Genomic DNA, 19,558 nt, shown 5'->3' on the forward strand with positions numbered 1-19,558 from the left:
AGAGCCGTCCCCGAGCTCCTTCCAGCCTCGCACCGTTCGGGAGCTGGGGGGGTCTCACGCCCCCCACATGGGGGAACAGCAACAGCGGGGGTCCCAGCACCCCCTCGGAGGGACGGGGTTTTCCCCTGGTGCCTGGATGGTGGGGTGGGCGAGGGGGATGACCCGGCTCGGGGGTCCCCAAAGGCATCATCTTTCCGGCTCATCTCCGGCCAGACATCCTGTCTGGCTCCTTGGCCCGGCTCTGGTTTGCCTCTCACAGCCAAGACTGAAATGCCATTAAGGAGCACAGGGAGTGCTGCGGTCGGATAATTGATCTGGGGTCCCCAGAGCTCCGGACAGGGGGGTGATGAAGCCCTGCTGCATGTCTTTCTCCTCCTCCTCATTTCCACAGCACATCAGCTCCAGAGCTGGCCTCCCCTGCTGCCTGGCTGCTCCCACTTTCCTCCTTTCCACCTCCTCTTGGGTGTCCCTGGGATGTTCAGGTGTCCCCAATACTGGTGTTGGCTGCAAGAAGACCCCCAGTGCTCACGGGTACACTGGGAGGTGCCCTGGGAATGAGCATTTCCTCCCTCCCTGGCCTTGTCCTCCTCTTCCTCCTCCTGCCCTTGTTTTGGGGCTCCCCACTGTGCTGGGTCCCCTCTCTCTCAGCCAACAGGAGGGCTCAGTGGGATGGTCCCAATCCTGCAGCCCAGGGAGGACTCAGGGTCCCCAGGGGTGTTGAGGGGTCCCAGTGCTTCCCTGTGTGGGGGAGCCAGGGGGCAGAGCTGGGGGCACCCTGGAGTGCAGATGGCTGTGTATCCCTTCCTCCCGCGGTGCGCTCGGGGTTGTGAGCGACTTGGGATGGGGATGTCTGTGTTCCTGGGGGATGGCTGCGGTCAGGAGACTCTCAGAAGGGAGGTGTCCTTCTCCCTGAGGGATGTTCATGGTCAGGAGTCTCTCAGGAGGTGCATGTCCGTGTCCCTGGGGAATGCTTGAGTCCAGGATGCCCTAGGATGGGGATGTCTGTGTCACTGGGTGACGCTCAGGGTTAGAAGCTTCTCAGGAGGGAGATGTCCAGACCTCTGGGGAATGCTTGGGGTCAGGACCCCCTGGGAATGGGATATCTGTGCCCCTGAGAGGTACTTGGGGTCAGGACTCCGTGGGGTGGCACCCCTGAGGGGCTCTCAGGGTCAGGACCCCCTGGGAATGGGATGTCTGTGGCCACTCAGCAGTGGCAGAGGTTTGTGGGGGTGGCAGTTTGAGGGTGTCCCAGCCCTGCAGCCCCAGGGTGGGAGCTGGCATGTGCTTGGCACGGGGTGCATGGCAGATGCTGGTACGTGACTTTGAGCAGGGCTGGAGGAGGAGGAGGAAACACAGCTGGGCACTGGGGCCCTTCCAGCTGGAACTCAGCTGGGGCCAGGGAGTTGTGGTGGTTGAGGGTCCCTGTGGGGACCTTTCTGTGCCCTTGGCTGCTGGGGCTGAGCTAATGGTGAGGGCTGAGCCCCAGCATCTCTGGAACTGTAGGCAGGGATGGGGACTCTCTGGTGTCCAACAAGGGTTGTGCCCTGCTCCTGCCTCGCTTCTCTGCCTTCCCTCCTGCCCCTTCCAGGAGCTGGATGTCCCAAGGACTTTGCCCCATCGATGCCAACAGCCAGGAAGGACCAGGAGCTGCCTTGGGAAGGAGCTGGCAGAGCAGCAGCCCTGGAAAGTTCCCTCTGAGCCAGCAAGGAAACCCCAGGCTTGCCGGAACATTTGTTCCCAATTAGGATGGGGGACGCTCCTTGCTGAGCAGGCACTTCGCGGTTCCCCCAGCCGCGAGCCCTTTCCCACAGAGTGCGGTTTTTTGCATGGATTTCCCATCCGGGTGCAGGATGTGACCTCATGGGTTGGGTTTAGGGGGGCAGAGGCTGGGCCAGCCCTGGGGTTTCTCTCCTGCCCGTCCCGGTGCCCGTCCCGGTGCCCGTCCCGGCGCCGTGCCCGGCGGGCAGAGCGCTGCGGTGCGAGTGTCCCCCCGGCCGAGCATCACCCGCTGGACACTCAGCCCCCCCCCGAACCGCTCCGCTAACGAGACCGACTCTGCTGCCTGCAATTATTTCCCAGGGCGACAAATGATTAATTCTGCTCAGGAGCTGCGGCTTTCTGCAAACTCACCCGAGCAATTCCCTGGCAGGCTCCGCGCCGCCCCCCCGGGCAGGGAATGCTCCGTGCCAGGGAAAGTTTGAGCGAGATCTGGTTAAAAAAATCCCTGATGCCAGCTCCTGGGTGCTGCCCTTCTGCCAAGGGGCTTGAGTCTGCAAGTGAGGGGTCCCAGCTGCCCCCCAGACCTCACTGGGTGCCCAGGTCCCACACGTTCCTCCAGGAACCATCATTCCAGCCTAAAGATGCATAAGTTATCCTGGCCCTGACGCAGATGCAGGTGGGTAAACTGAGGCACGGCATCTCTCTGCCGGACCAAACTTGGCTGTGAATGTTGTGCTGGGAGCTCGGCTCTGGCTGCTCCCCCCACCCTCTCGGGGCCGGCAAAGCCCCTGGGTTCCTTCAGCCCTCGGACGGTGCCTCCACCCACCTCAGCCTCGCAGCAAAAGGGCTTTTGCATCACAAAGCCTCTGCTGGCTACCGGGACCCCCGCCCGTGGCCCCCTCCCCGTCCAGCTGAAGCTGCCAAATACAAGGAATAACCATTCCAAGGGCATTCCCATGCCATGGCGGGGGCTGTGGTGGGGAGACCCCCCCATCCTCTGGCGGGGTCCGGGGCAGCCAGCGCCAGCTGCTCCCCCACTTCTGCTGCATTGGGTTAACACCGTGCCCGGGCTCAGCATCCTCCTCTCGTGCGGGGTTTGCCAGCTGCCAGGAGGGAGGGACGGGGAGGGACGAGGCGCCTGCCAACACGGTAATATCTCTTTTTTTTTTCCCTTCTTAATTAGGGGAAGGAATAAATATAAAAGGAGGAGGGAAAAAGGGAAGGGAGAAAAAAAAAAAAAAAGAAGAGTGGAGGACACGGACACACACACAGAAGCCTCTTTTCTCGGTGCCTGCACTTATGCCTGGTGCAGCTCCTTCCCAGCCGTCCTGCCAACCTGCTGCCGCCCGCTGCCCGCGCTGCCCTGGAGGAGCCGCAGTTCAGCCCCACGCCGGGACCCCGGGCCAGGGGACCCCCCGCCCGCGCTGCCGTTCCCCCCGCCGCACAGAAGGGCCCCCGCCGCGGGGCTGCCGCCACGCACGGAGCAAGGTGGGGTGCGGGGAGCGAGTGGGGACGGCGGCGCCCCGGGCGCTGCGGTGTCCCCGGGGCGCTGCCGTACTGCGCTTTTCATTCCAATATCGCGTTTCACCTCCGCACGGGCAGAAAGTGAGACGAGACCTGAGCCGGCGTGGGGATGCCGAGAGGTTTCCCGGTGCTTTTCCCCGCGGGATGCAGGCGCGGGGGGCACAGGGCGTCCTCCTGCCCTGCAGCGGGGGATGCTCGGGGCTGCGGGACCCCTCGGTGCCGCTTCGGGGAGGTTTGTCCTTGTCACCGACCCTCCCGAGCGCAGCATCGCGCTGCAAGTTTTTTTTTCAAAGGGAGCAGCTTGTAGCGGCTCCGCAGCGCCGGAGGCAGAGCGGGGGCTGGGGGGGCTCTTGCGAAGTTGGAAGGAGAAAGGACTTCGGTGCTGCCCGGCTGCTGTAGCCTGGAGCCCAGCCCGTCCCGCAGCCCCTCCGGCAGCGCGGCTCGAAGGTGTTGGGCAGAAGGGGCACTTCCCGGGCTGCTCCAGCAGCTGCTCCCACAGGACCCTCGTTTTGGGACAGGGGTCAGGGATCCAGGATGGGTCTGGTGTGTTCCGTGAGTCCTCCCCGTGTGTCCTGCAGAGTCTCTGGCCGGGTCCTTGTCCCAAGGAGGCTGCAGTCAGGGTAGCAATGGAAAGGGAAACTGAGGCACGGAGCCGGACAGGGATCCGGCTCGCCCCACTCCTGCCCGGCCGTGTCGCTGCTCCCCGTGGGGGTGGGCTGGGTTCAGGGGCAAAGCTGCCGGGTCCCGGGGGGCTGGGGCCGAGCCCGAGGTTTGGGATGGCTGTAGGGCACCGCCGGGTCTCCCTGTCCTCCCTCGGCTCTCTCAGCTCTGTCCCCACCCTCTGCTGGTTTCCCAGTGGGGGCGGCAGGAGGGACCGGGGGGAAAATTTTCAGGATTTTCATGGCTTTTTCCAATCAAGCAGCCCCGGTGTGAACCCCAGATCCACCGTGGGGTGTCCCGGGGAGAGGGAATTTTACTGCAGTCCCCTTCCCGTCCCGCAGCCGGAGCATTTCGTCCCCAGGATGAAGGGGCTGCCCTTGAGCAGCTCTGCCAGGGGCCGCTGCTCCTGTCACGCCGACTTCTCCTATCTCGGCCCAACCCAGAACCTGTTGCTCTTCCTTTTGGCCGCCCGGGGGGTGGGAGAAACCTCCCTCTGCCCCAGCCTGGAGCCTTTTCCAACTTCTGGGCTCAGGCATGGCAGGGAGAGGGTGAGCAGGATATTTTAGGGCTGCTTTTCAGGGAGTGTTTTTAGACTGGGGAAACTGGGAGATGGGGAGGTTTTGTGCTGGGAGCGGGGAGATGCAGATTTGCTGGTGAGCGGCAGCGGGGCTGGGTTCCACCCCTGCCGGAATCTGGGACCCCCATGCTCCACCTCTCACTACCGTCCCACCTCGTGCCTCAGTTTCCCCACCTGAGCCCCAGAGCCGGGGGAGGCGGGGATGGGTGTGCAAACCTTCACGTGTGCGTGTGACACACTTACCCAGGGGTACACGTGCTCGTGTGTCCCTGGCGGCTCCTGCGGGGTCTGCTCCCACCCCCACCCCTCTGTGCGGGACTGAATCTCCCTCCTCTTCCTGTGCTCTCCCGGACCCCCGTGCAACAAGGAGCCCCTTTCTCCCTGTTGAGGGGGGGGGGGCGAGGGGTTCTGGCAGCTGGAGGGACCCGAGGGACCCCCCTTCTCCCCACCTGCTTCCGGCCTTTAAGCTCTGCCAGCAGCCGCTGCCAAGAAGCTGCCGGGCGCTCCCCGCGCATCCCTGAGCTGGCGTGTCCCTGGCACGGCCCCACTCCGGGGACCCCTCCGATGGTCGCACCCCACCCGCCCGCGGGGGTGGGGACGGGTCCTGGACGCAGCGGCAGTTTGCAGCTCCGGGGGGGACGGCCACGGCTCAGCCACGTGCGAACGGTGGCCGCGGCCGGGGCTGCGGCTCCGTCGCCGTCCGGGGCGGCAGCGGCGTGTCCGGAGCCCTTTGCTGGTGGGGATGGGGCTGGAGCGGGGCCAGGCTGTGCCGGCGGCTGCTGACTCATTCTGCAGCTGAGCATCCCTGGAAAGCCACCGCTCTGCTCCCCCCTCCTCCAGCTCGCTGCGGGCTGCCAGGGCACCTTGGGAGCCGCGATGAGCAACCATCACGTGGAGGGGACAAGGGGCCGCGGAGAAGAAAACCCCTCTCCGGAGATGAAAAGGGACACCCCCCCGGCCAGCCACTCGCAGCATCTCCTGCATCGAGCCCTGGACCAGGTGCTGCAGCCCCAGATCCTGCAGGTCCTGTGTTCAAGGAGCCAGATCTGAAAGCAGGGCCGAGCTCCGGGGAGAAAGAAAGATCATTCCTGTCCCAAAATAGACTTCAGCTCCATTTTCCACCTGGTTTCCCACAGAAATGGAGGTTAGCAGGCCCTGCCACGTGCGTGCATGCCTGTTTGTCTGTCTGATCCTGGCAGCTCCTGAGCTCTGAGGTCTCTGGGACCATTGAGCCTCACAAGTTGCTGCCATTATACCCATTCAACATTTTTTGGCTGCCCTTCCCTAGTCCTGCTCCCAGCTTTTCCCTCATGACGTGTGGGTCAAAAGATTTTCCATTTGTGGAAAACAGGAAAAAAACCCAACGCAAAAATCCAACCCCAAACCCCAAACTTGACGTCTGAGCATCTCTTGTCATCATGGGACTCCAGGACTTCGGGACATCCCCCATGGGCAGGGTAAAACTGGGTTTAACCCTTTCCACATCCCATTCCCAGTGCCAGCACACCGGTCCAGTCAGGGATGGGCACAGGAGGGGATGAGACACTCCACCTTGCCCAGTTCCTGTGGAGTTTTATCACTTGGATTTCCTCCCCAGGGCTTCAGGGCTGCTGTCCGCGCCACCATGGCGCCTTGGGGACGGGAAGAAAAGGTGCCTGTGACAAAAGCCTTCCTCGCTTGGCTGCCCGGGGGGTGGCACCAGCCCCCGTGCTGGAGCCTGGCCACGGCTGCCACGCAGGAGGGTTTTGTCCCTTGGTCCAGAACCATGGGGCTGCATTCAAAATATCCGTCCGGAGCACGGAAAGCCCCTGGCTTGGCCCTGGCACCACTGGCAAGGTCCTGGGCAATCAAGCTTTGGCTGCTCCTGCTGAGCTCCTGCTGGGAAGGGGACGTTTGTGGTCTGCACAGGATGGTCGATGCCCATGGCGTGTGGTGCCAGGGGCTTCAAGTTCACAGAGTTTGGTGTTAGGAGCTGTGCACGGACAGGGCCCTGTGCTATGGGCTGTACACCCATGGCGCGTGGTGCCAGGGAACGCACCTGGTGTGTGCTGCCAGGGCTGTGTGTCCATGGTGCCAGGGGCTGTGCATCCGTGGTGTGTCATGCCAGAGGCTGTATGTTCATGGTGTGTGGTGCCAGGGTTTTTTGTCCATGGCTCCAGGGGCTGCGTGTTCATGGTGTGGCGTGCCAGGGAATGTACATCACTGGCGTGTGGTGCCAGGGTTGTGTGTCCGTGGTTCCAGGGGCTGTGTGTCCATGGTAATTGGTGCTGGGGTGTGCATGCACAGTGTTTGGTGCCCAGGGCTGTATTCACACCCCCTCCCCAGAGCAGTGGTCTCCTGGGCACACTCTGGGAACACTGCCTGAGGAGGGATGCAGGTGACCAGGACAGCCTCCTGTCAGGCTGTTCCTGGTGGCCAGTGACTGGACATGGAGCTGCCTAAGCTGCTTCTGTGGCTGCTGGAATCAATACGGTGCAAAGAGCTCATAAATTACAAAGCTGCTGCGAGCCTCAGGGTGCGCTGTTCCCAGGGAATGGCACAATGCATCCCTGGCACGGGAGGCTGAGGAACCTCGAGCCCCACAAGGAGCCTCTGCAGAGGGGTGAGGGGGTATTGGAGCAGTGCATCCAGCAGGGACATCTCCCCACATTCCCAGCATCAGCGTCCTCTGTGGATGGCTGCAAGAGCAGCAAGGGCAGCCGGAGCCCCCCTGGGACATGCCCGTCACCCCCTGTGCTGCTTCCCGGAGAGGGCTGGTGATGGTGGTGCTGCCCACTGGGCTCTCCTTTCAGCGCTGGTCCCCAGCCCACCGGTGAGAGCCCTTTGTGCCAGGCAGCCTGAGAGAGGCCTGGGACATAATGGCTGCTTTGGTCAGCCTCGGTTTTCCCAGCCCGCGCGCGGGGAGCCTCCAGCGTGAGCTGAATGGCAAAGAAGCCGTCCTGCTCCTTCCCTCCCCCTCTGCCCCGTGCTTTGTGTGCTCTGGGCTGTCCCCCCGGCAGCCCGCTGACCTCAGCTCCCTCCGTGGCCGCCCCCGGCAGCGCACACGTGCACAAGTGCACGCACACGCGTGTGCACACCCGTGCCAAAACGTGCGTGCAGCAGCGCGAGCACCCGTGTGTGCCCTGCTGGCTCCCTCGCCTCCCTCACCACCTCTTTCCTGACCAAACAGCCACTGTTCAAACCCTTCCTGAGGTTTCTCACGGTGGCACCGTGGGCACACGGCCCTGGTGCTGGCATCGCCTCCCTGGCCACTGCATCTGGTGCTTGGGCTCAGGCCGTCTCTGCTGTCCGGGCCAGGCTGGACTCTGCTGTCCCCAGGGGACCCAGCTCCCAGGGGAGGTCAGAGGGGCTGGATGGCACCCAGTGGCTCCCAGCCAATGGTCCTGGTTGCTCATGTTGTCTTCCACCTCCTGTGAACCAGGGCACATTTCCTCCCCTCTCCTCTCCACTGTCCAAGGGTCCAGGTTACTCTGCGGCCGTGCCAGAGCTGACCTCTCCCTCTGTGCCCCAATGCTGTGTGCATCACCCCACCCCCACACACATGGGCTGAGGGATCTCCCCAGACACTCCCCCTGATGCAGGGATGGGGTATTTTTGATGCTTTTATGGATTCTAAGCACAGCTGGTGGTTTTTGCTCCCCCCTTGCAGGGCAGAGCATGGCCCCAGCCCTCCCGCTGCTGCTGCTGCTCTGGGTGTTTATCCCCACAGCGGTCCCGGAGGTGTTTGGCCCCGGAGATGGCACAGGTAACTCGGCATCATGGCCCACATTTGTGTAACTCCCTGCCCCGTTGCTGCCCTGCCGTGAGGGTCTCGGGGGGGCCCCACACCAGTCCTGCTCATGGCTCCTCTCTTCTCCCACCCAGAGGACCTCAAGGCTCTGCAGGTCTCCATCCCACGCCACCCAGCCCTCGACGCTGTGCTGGCAGGCGACATCACCATCCCCTGCCTCATCACCTACCTTGGCCCCCAGCCCACCGCTGCCACGGGCGGCCGCCGGGCGGTCCTGGGAACCCCCCGGGTCAAGTGGACCTTCATCTCTGAGGGCAGGGAGGTGGAGATCTTGGTAGCTCGGGGCGACAGGGTGAAAGTGAGCGAGGACTATCGGCTGCGCGCCTCCCTGCCCATCTTTCACCAGCGCTACACCAACGCCTCCCTGCTGCTCACCGAGCTGCGCCCCAACGACTCGGGCATCTACCGCTGTGACGTGCAGCACGGCATCGAGGACGGCCACGACATCCTCCATGTCAAAGTCAAAGGTACTTCAAGGTGGGGAGTGGTGGGATTTGGGGGGGGTCGGGGCCCTCTCCTGGCTCAGCAAATGCCCCCCTGGGTGCATCTGCACCCACGTGGGTGGGGGCTGCTGTGAAGCCCCTTGCCCATGCCCGTGTCTGCCCCCAGGGGTGGTGTTCCACTACCGGGAGGGCTCCATGCGCTACGCCTACACCTTTGCCGAGGCGCAGGAAGCTTGTGCCCGGATCGGCGCCAGCATCGCCACCCCCGAGCAGCTCTATGCTGCCTACCTGGGTGGCTACGAGCAGTGTGACGCCGGCTGGATCGCCGACCAGACCGTCAGGTGGGCACCACAGCTGCCCGGGCCTTGCACCCATTGCCTCACCCCATCATTCCCTCGCCAGTCACCAGCCCTTCCCTGTGCTTTCCTGCCCCAGGTACCCCATCCAGACACCCCGCGAGGCCTGTTATGGAGACATGAACGGCTTCCCCGGGGTGAGGAACTATGGAGTGGTGGACCCGGAGGACATGTACGATGTGTACTGCTACGCTGAAGACCTCCCAGGTGCCCGTGGTGCTGCCAGCCATCTTTTGCCCTCCTCTGCCTTTGCTCCCACACTAACTCGCCCCTGTAACCCGTTGTAAACCCAAGTGTAAAAGCTGCCCTGCACTGCAGGCGCTGTCTCTCGGGTGCGGGGACGGACTTGCTGTGCTGCTTCCTAAAGCATTCCTGGTTCAGTCTGGTGGGGTGTGGTGCTCTCTCCCTTGCAGCAGGCAGTGCTCGGGCTGGGGTGTGCCCACAGCCATCTGCCCCAGAGCAGCAGCATGCTGTGTGTGATGGTTTGGGGTTTGTGGGGTTTGTGCTCGTGCCGTGCTTTGCATGTGATGCAGGGCTGCAGATCCTGCCTGGCTGCGTGTGCATGGGGGTGGCTGGTCACTCCTTTGGGTCCTGATGGGGCTCCCCACCGGTGGTGGCAGCTGCTGTGGGGTCGGTTGGGTGGTGCCAGGCAGGTGACAGGGATGAGGGACACGTCCCTTGTGTGCAGGGGATGATGCGCTGGGACAGGGAGAGCAGTGCAGTCGTGGGGGCTGATCTGTGCCGTGCCTTAGGGCAGTGGCCTCCAGCCCTCCTCAGCCCCACCACAGAGCTTGCAGTTCTCCTTAGAAATGTCCCACACATGGATTGCACCGTGCAGGGCGCGGACCTGCTCCTCTGCAGGCCCGTTCACGGGCGCTTCAAAGTCTCAGGTCCGTTTGCAAGGGCAGGAATCCCACGTGGCGTGAGAGCTCCAGCCGTGCCTGCGCTGTGGCTGTGCAGGGAGGCAGGAAGGCAGGCAGGGATGCAGGCAGGGATGCAAGCAGGGAAGCAGGGAAGCAGGCAGGAAGGAAAGCAGACAGGGAAGCAGGCAGGAAGGAGGGAGGAAGGCAGGCAGGGAAGGAGGCAGGAAGGCAGGCCTCCTCCAGCCCCTGGTGTGCCACCACACACCAGAGTCTCCCTCTCCACGCCAGCTCCTGGGGTCATGCAGAGAGCGGAGGAGGTGAGGGGGCTCCCGCAGCCCGTGCCGCACTCCCCAGCTCTGACGCTCGTCTCCTTCCTCTCTTCGCAGGGGAGATCTTTTTGGAGACGGCCCCAGACAGGTTCACGCTGGAGGAGGCGGCGCAGCGCTGCCGGGCGCTGGGCGCGGAGCTGGCGAGCCCGGGGCAGCTCTACGCAGCCTGGAACGCGGGGCTGGACGCCTGCAGCCCCGGCTGGCTGGCCGACGGCAGCGTCCGCTACCCCATCGTCACCCCCCGGGAGCGCTGCGGTGGGGCTCTGCCGGGCGTCAAAACCATCTTCCTCTTCCGCAACCAGACGGGATTCCCCGATGCCCAGAGCAGATACGATGCGTACTGCTTCCGAGGTAAAGAGGGGCACCGCTGGCCCGCAGATGCTCCCAGGCAGGGACCAGTGGGAGGCCTCGGGAAGCCTCCGGACAGGGGTGCGTGTGCCCGGCGGGTGCGCTGGGTGCAGCAGAGCCGGGGTGTCCTGCGGGGCCGGGGTTGTGGTGGGATCCCTGCGTGCTCTCTGTGCCGGGTGCTGCGCTGTCGGGGCAGAGCGGGGGTGGGTGTTTGGTTCCGTCTCAGCCTGCTGTGGTGGGATAGGGGTGCCTTGCATGCCAATACACCGTGCCAGGGGAGGGATAACCTGCATGGTCCTGACACTGCATGCTGATACCTCTCGATAGAGGACGGATGCTCTGCGTAGTCTCAACAGTGCATGCTGACACTTTGTGGCAGAGTAGGGACGCCCTGCATGTATGTCCTCAGTACTTCGTGCCACTTTATTGTGACAGAACAGGGATGTCCTGCATGGCACCGTCGGTCTGCGTGAGCTCTGTGGGCACGGCTCCGAGAGGGTTCATCCCCCAGGGCTGCTGGCCTGGGAGGCACTCCTGGGTCCCTGGGGCTGTGGGATGCAGCCTGCCAGGCTGGTTTGGGGCGATATCTCCTGCGGTGGGCAGGAAGGAGACCTGTGGGCAGCGGCATGGCACTGCCTGCGAGCGATGAGGAAGGACAGAGGCTGGCAGGGATAACGGGCACGGAAGGCAGAAGGGCTGTCCCTCCACTCCTCCTGCCTGATCCCACATCTCTATGTATCCGCTCAGGGCCATGGGGGCTCACGGTATGGGGATGCTGTGCATCTCTGTGCCTCAGTTTTGCCATCTCTCAGCAGGGAAAGACATGGCTTAGGCAGGATGGACCCGTCCCATGATTCCACAACCCCTGTAACCCACTAACTCCCCGTGCACGTCTGCCCTCCCCCCCGGGAGTAGAGAAGGATCCCCTTCTCTACTCTAGAAGAGTAGAGAAGGGAGGGGAATGCAGGGTTTAGGGTCTGGCCCCATCCTGTGCTGCCGAGCCCCACAGCTCCTACTGGGGCTGTTGGCTCTGCCAGCGCCTGGGAGGGCCTGATCCTCCCCTGTGCTGACCCTGTCTAGAGGGAGAAGGGGAGACTGAGGAGAGCTGGGTCCCTACTGGAGTGCCAAGGCTCCAGACCTGCTCTGGGGTGAGGTCATCTCTGCTTGCCATGGAGCCAGGACAGGGCAGTAATATCCCACTTTCTTTCTGCCCACAGAAGGGACAAACTCTTTCCCTGAGGCTGCAGGAAAATACCAAGCCCAAGAGCCTGAGGAGAATCTCCTCCAGGAGATTGTCACAGTGGCAGAAAAGCTGGAGGAGCTGCAGCTGCCCAGAGCGCAAGTGGAGATTGAGTCGCGAGGGGCTATTTACGCCGTCCCTTTCTTTGAGGACGCTGAGCTGGAAAAGCCGAGCCAGTCCCCTGAAGACGCACTGGGGCCAGGGGCCCGGCACCCCCCGCTAGCTACCTCCGTGTCCTCAGGTCACCCCACCTCTGCCTCCCTTTTCCCCACAGCCCTGGCTGTCCCTGAGGCAGGTGTCCCCCTAGGCTGCGGTGTGAAGCTGGGGAGCCCATCCCCTGCAGAGGAGAATGGGGGGACAGGGACAGTGGGGCAGGGACTGTCCCACACCCGTGGCTCAAGCAGCTGCTGTGGTGCTGCCAGGGCTGGGACACACAGAGCAGCCACAGGATGGAGGCACCAGGATTGCAAGGAGAGGTCAGAGGCACCTGAGGGTGCCCGGGTCACCCAGCTGTCCCCATCCTTCCCGTGGAGGCGGCACCCATGGCCGGGGCACCAGTGTAGGGCTGTGCAGTGGCACGGGGACATCCGCGTGTCCCTCGGCTGGAGTCCAGTGGACAGGGTCTGTGCTGGACCATGGTTTAGCAGCGCAAGGAACTGGAGAAGGGAGCTGGCAGCTGGAGGGACACGAGGCGAGGTGCAGCGGTGAGGGGCTGAGCATGGCCCCCACCACAGGAAAGCCAGGGCTGGGCTTGGCAGTGGCCGGGCCAGAGCTCAGTCAGCCGTGCCGGTTCAGAGGGGACAGTGTCACACGGGCTCGGGGCCACTTCCATCTCCCCACGCACCTTTGTGCGAGCAAGACTGGCAGTGCTGGCAGGCGATGCCGGTGCCCGCAGCCCCGCGCTCCGGCTGCCTCCCGGCGCCGGCCTCTCACTGCCTTTCTGCCTTGCCCTTTGCAGAGGAGGAGCAGGGAGCAGCGCCGGGCGAGGGCCCTGGCAGCACATCGGCGGAGAGCCCGGGCGGAGGGCGAGACCCCAGCCAGCCCCTGGAGCCAGAGGGACCCACCGGTGCCCCAGCAGGTGACACGGAGCCTCCTGAGGGCTTTCCTCGGCCGCCCAGCCCCGTCGCCCCCACACAGCGCCCCGACCGCCCGCGGGACGCCTTGGGGCGGCCGGCCCACGCTGCCAGCCCTGGGGCACCTGGGCACCGTATGACATCGCCAACCAGTGCCGCTTCTGCCACCTCGACAGAGAGCCGAGAACCTGGCGGGACGCCCCGCCGCGGTCACAAGTCCGGCGGGGCGAGCACCCCCGTTCCTGCCGCCGAAGACGCCGAGCTCTCCGGAGACGTGGTGGAAAGCCCCGCGGCGTCCCCGCTGCCTCCCGCGCCCTCGCAGACGCAGGAGGAGGGGGAGGAGCAGTCGGGAGCCGTGTGGCTCCCCTCGCCTGGGGTCCCGGGGGACGGCAGCACTGTCCCCGCGGTGACACCGTGGCACGCAGAGCTGCCTGGCAGCAGCAGCGCACCGGCCCCGGGAGGAGAGGAGGCTGCGCCGCCACCGCCGGGCGCTGACCGCGGGATGCCTGCTGCAGCTTCCGAGGAGGAGGAGGAGGAGGAGGAAGAGCAACCTGCTCCCTCCATTGCAACCGTGGAGGGTTTCCTTGCAGCCGTTCCTGGAGAACCAGGTGGGACCCTCAGGGATGGCCTCACCTCTCCCCGTACTGACAGTTCTGGGGTGGTCCTGACGGGGACCCCATTGGGGGACCCAGCCCCCAGCACGGCTGTGCCCCTGCCCGCCCTGCCTACCGAGCGGGCCAGCGTCGGGGCGGGTGCCTGCTCGGCCCAGGGTCCCTGCCGTGCCACCCTTGCCCTCGGTGCAGCCCTCCTGGCTGCTCTCTGGCACTAGAGATAGCCAACACCTTTCCTTCACGCTGTGCTTCCCTCTGTCTGTCCGTCTGTCCATCTCTCCTCTTTCTCTCTCTCTCCTCCTCAGCTGGGTAAGGGAAGGTTACAGGTCTGGAGAAGCACATATTTGTCAAACAAATTGGTCTGATCTCTGCATGCACTTAACTCTTTTCTACTTCTGTGAAGTGTTTTAATGACTGTTTCCATGAAAAAGCCCAATAAGCAAAAGGTGGCCCCAGCCCCTGCTCTGACTAACCGTGGTACTAATAAAGGGAATTAAAAGCTTTGTAGAACAAGCATCTCGGCGAGCTCTTCCCTTCGTCCTTGCGCCTGCTGCCCATGCGCCTCTCCCACTGACGAACTAATCCCCCGATCCCGGCCCTGCGAGTCCCCGGGAATGGGGTGGATGGGACCCCTGTGAGGTCTGGGAGGGGTATGGCTGCTTTGCACCCTCCATGTGGCCCCCCTGGGACTGACTGTTCCTGCACCGCCCTGGGAGGAGGGATGAGAGCTGGATGCTGCATGGCATGAGCAGGGAGAGAGACATGGGGGACACTGATGGGTCATGGGGTGCAGAACCCCACCAAGACCACCCTGCCTTGTGCAGCTCCCAGTGGCCGAGCACCCTGAAATCGCTGCAGTCCCCTGTGGACCATGTCCCCCACCCCCTGAGCCCCAGTCCCCCCACATGGGGGCTGAGATGGGTGAGCAGTGGGAACACGACCTGCTGTGGGTGGGTGTCACCCACCAGCCCCACCCTCTGGCCCCCCCCACTGGGATGATCCCAGCTCTGATTCCTGTCCTGCAGCCAAGCCCCTGCCACCTCTGCCCCATCCCACTCCCTGCAAGGGCAGCTGCAGCAGAGGGGACCATGTGGGGCCCCCCTGGTCTGGCAGAGCCCTGCCCAGTCCCGTGGCACGGAGGAGGCTCTGTGGAAAGTGGCCAGAGCCCACGGGGTGGCTGCCTTTGCCCTGGCAAGGACAGATGCTCAGGAAGAGCCAGCCGTGTGACATTAGGGCCCTCCATCACTCATCCTGTTCCATGCCTCGGTCTGCTGGGGATGAGCTGTACATCCCGAGTCAGCCACTGGCACCTCGCGGGGAGGTGACGCTCCCTGGGCATGGGTGAGGGTGGCACCGAGCCGAGGGCCATAAAATGGGGCATCATTAGGCTGGAGAGGGTCAAGGACTCTGAGTCTCCGCTCGGCCGGCGCTGGCAGCAGCCCTTCATCACGCTCTGGAGCTGGGCTGGGAGCACATGATGTGCTCTGGGTGCATCAATGACTGTGACGGGCTCGTGGGGCTGTGCGGGGCGGGGAAGGTGCCGGCTGAGTTATCAGCCCTGTCCAGGCTGGAGGTGACACCAGAGGGACGGGCGTGCAGTCACCTTGCTGCCAGGCCGAGAACATGTGGCTGGAAGTGCCAGGAGGTTTATCTTATTGTCTGCATGTTCCCCTCCCAAAACACAATGACTGCGTCACTCCAGGGCCCCGGGCAGAGGGAGCGGGCCAGGGGCTGGTGTGACAACGGGCCCAGTGATAGGAGATGAGAGCATCCAGCTGTCATCTCTGTGCCCTAAGGGGAGGCCAAAGGCCCAGGTCTGGCCAGCTCTGGGCCGGGGTTGCTGAGCTGTTCACACGCAGTGGTGGAAGGGCAGTGTGGGATGGCTCTGGGCACATCACGGTGCGCCTGAGTCCTTCACCTGCCCCAGAGCTGGTAGCCTCAGGAGCCAGCTCAGAGACCTGGCTGCTGTGGGACACTGCAGGGATGAGGCTCTGGCACTGCGGGGCACTGAGGAGTCCCCGAGCTCTGCGGTGAGGACGGCTGCGTGTGCCTTGCAGGTGGCTGTGTCCCCAACCCCTGCCTGAACGGAGGGACCTGTGTGGAGAACGGCGCCCACCTCACCTGCTTGTGCCTGCCTGGCTACGGAGGCAGCAACTGTGAAAGACGTGAGTCCCCTGGGTCCCACCGTGGCCACACTGGATCATCCCCACGCAGCTCCTGCTGCTGTCTCGGCTGCAGAACCAGCGGCCCAGGAGACAGAAATGTGGGGAAATCAGGAGCTTGGGGTGAGTTGGGCTCCATCACCCTGACCCTCTCCTCTCTCCCTCCTTGCTCCCCGCCGTGGCTCAGCACTGCGGAGGTGCAGTCCCGGCTGGGACAGCTTCCAGGGAGCCTGCTACAAGCACTTCCCCACTCGGAGGAGCTGGGAGGATGCGGAGACCCAGTGCAGGCACTACGGGGGGCACCTGGCCACCATCCTGACCCCCGAAGAGCAGGACTTCATCAATGGTACGTGACAATGACCCAGACCCTGCTGCATCCCTCCACCTCTGCCCAGGGACCCTCAGTGCTGGGCTGCGAGTTTTAAACAAGTAGCAAAGAGCCAGGGTAGAGCCCAGGCCTGGTGCATGGGTGGGTGGACACATGGATAGAGAGGTGAGAATATGGAGAGGGACACAGAGAGGCATGGCAACAGACAGGCTCAGTCCTGGGCTGCTCACAACAAGACAGACATTGAGGGGCTGGAATGTGACCGGAGAAGGGAACAGAGCTGGGGAAAGGGGCAGGAGCACCAGGAGAGGCTGAGAGAGCTGGGGGGGCTCAGCCTGGAGAAAAGGAGGCTCAGGGGGACCTTCTCCCCCTCTACAACTCCCTGATAGGAGGGTGGAGTCAGGTGGGGGCCAGGCTCTGCTCCCAAGGAACAAGGGACAGAACCAGAGGAAATGGCCTCAAGTTGCACCAGGGGAGGTTTAGGTTGGATATTGGGAAAATTCCTTCATGGAAATGGTGGCACAGGCTGCCCAGGGGAGTCCCCATTGCTGGAGGGATTTCAAAGACTTGTGGATGTGGCACCTGGGGACAGTGGTGCCCTTGGCTGTGGGGGAATGGTTGGACTTGACGACCTGGCAAGGCCTTTTCCAACAAAATTCCATGATCCAGTGATGGGCAGACAGACCAGCAGAGGGTTGGATGTGTGCAAGTAAATTTGAAGGCAAAGCCATAACCTGCCTGAAATCAGCCTTGGGGGGGGGGGGGGAAGGCAAGGGGAGGCAGAGTGCTGTGGGAGGGGACAAGAGGACAAGTGCTGTGGGAATGGGACAGAGAGTGAAGAGGCCTGAAGGGACATGAGGGTGAAGGAGGAAGGGGCAGTGAGAGACCTCACAGGGAGCTGCGGAGACACGTAGGGACAGGCAGGGAACCACAGGGACTGGCTGAGCCAGAAAAGGGACTGGTAGAGCCAGGTGGGGACTGATGCAGACAGGTGGGGACTTGCAGGGACAGGCGGGGACTGGCAAGGACCTACAGAAGCAGGTGGGGACTGGCAGAGCCAGGTGTGGACAGGCAGGGACTGGCGCAGACATGTGGGGACCTGCAGGGCCAGTTTGGGACCTGCAGGGACAGGTGGGGACCGGCAGAGCCAGGTGCGGACCTGCAGGGACAGGTGGGGACATGCAGGGACCTGCAGGGACAGGGGGAGCCTACAGGGATCTGCAGGGACAGGCGAGAACCGGCAGGGCCAGGTGGGGGCCGGGGGGACAGGCGGGGACCTGCAGGGACAGCTCGGGACCTGCAGGGAGGGGAGGAGACCGGCAGAACCAGGTGAGGACCTGCGGGGACAGGCGGGGACCTGCGGGGACAGGCGGGGACCTGCGGGGACAGGCGGGACAGGCGGGTCCCGGGGCTCTGCCGCCCTCTCCCGGCCAGCCCCGTTCCGCCTCCCTCGGGGATGAGGGGTAAAGGGGTCCCCCCATGTCCCTTTCGGGGCTCCCCTTGTCCCCAAACCTCCCAGCACCTTCCCGCTGAAGGGCGAGAGACACCCCCACATCCCATTCACCCCCAGACCGCAAATCTCCCCGAATTCAGCCTCCAGCACCCTTTCAGACTCCCCCGACAGGTGGTGCTGGGGCACCTGGATGTGTCCCCGCCCCAACACACCCGCTGTCCCCCAGACCAGTACAGGGAGTACCAGTGGATCGGCCTGAACGACCGGACCATCGAGGGGGATTTCCAGTGGTCTGACGGGAGCCCCCTGGTAAGTGGGGCTGCCAACCCCTGTGTGCCCCCGCCGGGGGAACCGCCCCGTCCGGCACCTCCTTACCCTCCTCCAGCCCCGGGGTCCAGCCCCGGGGCCGGGCTTTGATGCTCTCAAACAAGAGTCGCTTGCCTCACCTGGGCTGAGCATCCCCAGGGGAGCCAGACCTTGGGATTTGGGGTCCCGCGGCCATGCCAAGGGGCATGGAGGTGGGACCTCATTCCCGACGGGGATGTCACAGCCAGGAGGCTGCAGATGGGCGTGTGCTGGCGCAGCAACCCCCCCCACACTGAAGGGGTATGCTGGGATGCCTCGTGCATCCCGTCCCGCCTGTCCCCCCAGCTCTACGAGAACTGGCACCCCGGGCAGCCCGACAGCTACTTCCTCTCCGGGGAGAACTGCGTGGTCATCGTGTGGCACGATGGGGGCCAGTGGAGCGACGTGCCCTGCAACTACCACCTCTCCTACACCTGCAAAATGGGGCTGGGTAAGCTGTGCCCAGGCTGGGGGGCTGGGGCTGCACCCCCCACCGCCCCAAAGAGGGGCTTCCCCACCACCTCCACAGCAGGGAGACGAGTCCTGTGCGTGGGACCCTCAGCCCGTTTGGGCATTTTCGGGGCTGGGGGGGCCCCCCGTGGCTGACCGCAATGGGCCGCCCCCCCCCTGGCGGGGCGGGGGGGGCCCCCCCCCCCGCCCTCAGCAACGCCCGAGCCTTTGGCAAACCAAAGCAGCGCTACGAGATCGGCTCCACCGCTCGCTACCAGTGCCGGCTCGGCTTCGCCCCGCGCCGCTCGCCCGTCATCCGCTGCCGCGAGGACGGCACGTGGGAGCCACCCCAGCTGGCCTGTCGCCCTGGTGAGTGACGGGCTCCCCCCGACCCCCCCAGCACCTGCGCACGGCGCTTTCCCTTCACCTGGGATTTCTTGTCTCCCCCCAGGCCTGGCTCAGCCCCCCAACCACTGAGTGAGTCCCTGGGGCAGCAGCCAGCACCTCTGCAGGCCCTGGAGCTGGTGTGGATGGGGACGGCACTGGGACCCCGGCACGGACCCCGACGTGGCACGAAACCTCACTGTTGGGTGTCTGCCCCCTTGTTTGTTTTATATCTGTACAAAGAAATCCTAATAATTAAAGACCCCCTCAAAAGGAACTGACAGTGGCCCAAAATGCAGCACAACAGGAGTTCTGTTCCCAGAGTCACAACAGAGTTGAAATCAAGGGGGGCACCACGGGCAGGGGATGGCAGGGATGTGCCAGCATCACCTCCAGCCATCTTCTCCCACCTCTACCCTGAGGGTCCTCATCCTGTGACACCCTGGTGGGGGTCGACATGGGGACATCCAAGCTCTGCTGCAGCTCAGCACCCATCCTGAGGTGTGGGGGGGCTTCTGCACTTCCCTGGAAAAGCAGAAGTTGCTGCCGCAGGCTTGGAGTGGGCGCGCGTCGCTCAAACCCCCTCTCTGTGCTTCTGTGGGTATTAAAACCAGTAAACAGGTGGCACAGAGTGGTGACTGGTTATTTGGGGGGACCTGGCACAGGGATGGGACTGGCAGGGCTGCGCAGTTGGAGCGTGGCAGCACTGGAGAGCCTGGGCACACAGATGTCCCCAGGAACCACAGAAGCAGGGAGACACAACCCAGAGTGCCCCCACATCCCAGCAGCACCGGGCACTGGCCAGGGCTTGGGTTGGGACACTGCTCCCAGCAAATACATGGGGCTGGGCCAGCACATCACCAGTGTGTGTGATATACATGGGGCTGGGCCAGCACATCACCA

The 19,558-nt window shown here is 64.1% G+C and overlaps 1 protein-coding gene across 4 annotated transcripts; it reads left to right on the top strand.

Annotated features, from left to right (window-relative positions):
* Window positions 1-2,660: 2,660 nt before the first annotated feature.
* On the top strand, window positions 2,661-19,279 carry BCAN (brevican). Of its 4 annotated transcripts, none has more exons than XM_042034604.1 (15): window positions 2,661-2,868; window positions 8,130-8,225; window positions 8,345-8,737; window positions 8,880-9,054; window positions 9,149-9,276; window positions 10,319-10,612; window positions 11,827-12,090; window positions 12,808-12,927; window positions 13,099-13,530; window positions 15,591-15,698; window positions 15,883-16,041; window positions 17,703-17,785; window positions 18,128-18,283; window positions 18,465-18,640; window positions 18,723-19,279. In XM_042034604.1, the coding sequence occupies exons 1-15, from the start codon at window positions 2,676-2,678 to the stop codon at window positions 18,934-18,936; spliced, it is 2,991 nt and encodes a 996-aa protein (XP_041890538.1). In that variant the 5' UTR covers window positions 2,661-2,675; the 3' UTR covers window positions 18,937-19,279. The 4 variants fall into 4 exon arrangements, with proteins under 4 accessions (XP_041890538.1, XP_041890540.1, XP_041890541.1 ...); XM_042034605.1 differs by lacking the exon at window positions 2,661-2,868 and adding an exon at window positions 2,945-3,207; XM_042034606.1 differs by lacking the exon at window positions 11,827-12,090.
* Window positions 19,280-19,558: the final 279 nt, after the last annotated feature.

Source organism: Corvus kubaryi, unplaced genomic scaffold (genome assembly GCF_017639235.1).
Source record: "Corvus kubaryi isolate FWS band 111438036 unplaced genomic scaffold, C.kubaryi_AGA036_p1.0 37373, whole genome shotgun sequence".
Taxonomy (NCBI): domain Eukaryota; kingdom Metazoa; phylum Chordata; class Aves; order Passeriformes; family Corvidae; genus Corvus; species Corvus kubaryi.

Excerpts from the sequence above, each read along its gene's own strand:
- BCAN (XM_042034604.1), top strand. The coding sequence starts at position 2,676 with ATGCCATGGCGGGGGCTGTGGTGGGGAGACCCCCCCATCCTCTGGCGG. Across the intron at positions 8,226-8,344 it reads TGGCCCCGGAGATGGCACAG|AGGACCTCAAGGCTCTGCAG; the intron begins GTAACTCGGCAT and ends TCTCCCACCCAG. Across the intron at positions 8,738-8,879 it reads CCTCCATGTCAAAGTCAAAG|GGGTGGTGTTCCACTACCGG; the intron begins GTACTTCAAGGT and ends GTCTGCCCCCAG.